We start from the raw sequence: 1,376 nt of genomic DNA, 5'->3' as shown, positions 1-1,376 counted from the left end.
GGTGTAACCTCCAGTAGATAATTTACACACAAATGAAGAATCATTTGCATGTATGAAGCCAGAGAATAGTCTAAATTGCACAATTTATCACCACCTAAGGCAAGCCTAAACTTTAAAAGGTATCAGTCTTGAGCCCAATAAGTTTGTAAATGGCCACACTATTTTCCTTCAAACCAATAATCAATTAAGCAAACCAGCTAGGGGGACCTGAAGGCAGATCCCACCTCATTAAGCTGGAGAAATGACTAGAATTTAAGGAATAATATATAAAGCAAGATAATTTGAGACGATCAAAGAAGTGACAAGGGAACCACATTTTTGTTTGTCCCAAGAGGCTGTCCTGCATCCAGTTCAGTGGATGTCACTGCAAGTCCAGTGCAGGGCAAATGGTGGGTGGACTCAAGCTTCAGAGCCCTTTGTTTAACTTCGTGTGCTCCAGGTCTGCTCCTGAGAATTAAAAAACAAAACTCAGTTACAAGCATCTTTCAAATACTATAATAGAGTTAGAGATTTGGAAATAGATCTAGACAAAAAGAGAATAGGTAGAGAAGAAACCGACAGCCGCTGTGCTCTAAGTTCAGGTATCCCAAAACGGAAGCGGGGAACCCAGCGAGTCACTTTAACCTCTCTCTTAACTGACTTTAATAAAGGTTGGTCTTTTTCATGATCCGAAGGAACTCTTCCTCGTTCACCTCGCCGTCTCCATCGCGATCAGCCTCATCGATCATCTCTTGCAGCTCCTCATCCGTGAGGTTCTCGCCCAGCTCGTTGGCCACACGCTTCAGGTTCTTGAAAGAGATCTTCCCAGTTTCATCGTCATCGAAGAGCTTGAAAGCCTTCAAGATTTCTTCTCTGGTGTCCTTCTCGGCCATCTTCTGCGTCATCACGGCCAGGAAGTCGTTGAAGCTGATCTTCCCGGTGCCCTCCTTGTCCACGTCGGCGATCATCTTCTTCAGCTCCTCCTTCCGGGGTTCGAACCCCAGCGCCCTCATGGCCACCTTCAGCTCCTTCACGTCGATGGTCCCGCTGCCGTCTGAGTCGAAGAGGTCAAACGCTTCCCGGACTTCCTGCTTCTGCTCTTCAGTGAGTTCAGGCTTAGGACCCACCCTTTTCTTCTGGCTGGTGGACGCTGTGTTTGACTTCTTAAAGCTGGAGGCCATCCTGCCGCCGCGGCTGTTACCAGAATGGCTCCGTCGCCACTGCGCACGCGCGCGGGCGCCCCCTCCCGGAGCCGCGCGGGGCCTCCCCTAGCCCGTGGCCACCGCCACCGCCACTGTCATGGCCAGGCCGCTCCCTGGAGCTGGCGGGGGGAGCCTCTCCTCGCTCGGCCAGCACATCTGTGGGATCGTATTTACCCTGTAATCCACGGTTCCCTC

At 50.7% G+C, this 1,376-nt stretch overlaps 1 protein-coding gene across 1 annotated transcript; it reads right to left on the bottom strand.

The window, feature by feature from the left end:
- Positions 1–641: 641 nt before the first annotated feature.
- On the bottom strand, positions 642–1,160 carry CETN1 (centrin 1). The gene has a single exon (XM_069468201.1). The coding sequence runs from the start codon at positions 1,158–1,160 to the stop codon at positions 642–644; it is 519 nt and encodes a 172-aa protein (XP_069324302.1).
- Positions 1,161–1,376: the final 216 nt, after the last annotated feature.

The sequence above is a fragment of the Eulemur rufifrons genome, chromosome 5 (genome assembly GCF_041146395.1).
Source record: "Eulemur rufifrons isolate Redbay chromosome 5, OSU_ERuf_1, whole genome shotgun sequence".
Taxonomy (NCBI): Eukaryota; Metazoa; Chordata; class Mammalia; order Primates; family Lemuridae; genus Eulemur; species Eulemur rufifrons.
This window is presented reverse-complemented; position numbering and strand designations above follow the sequence as displayed.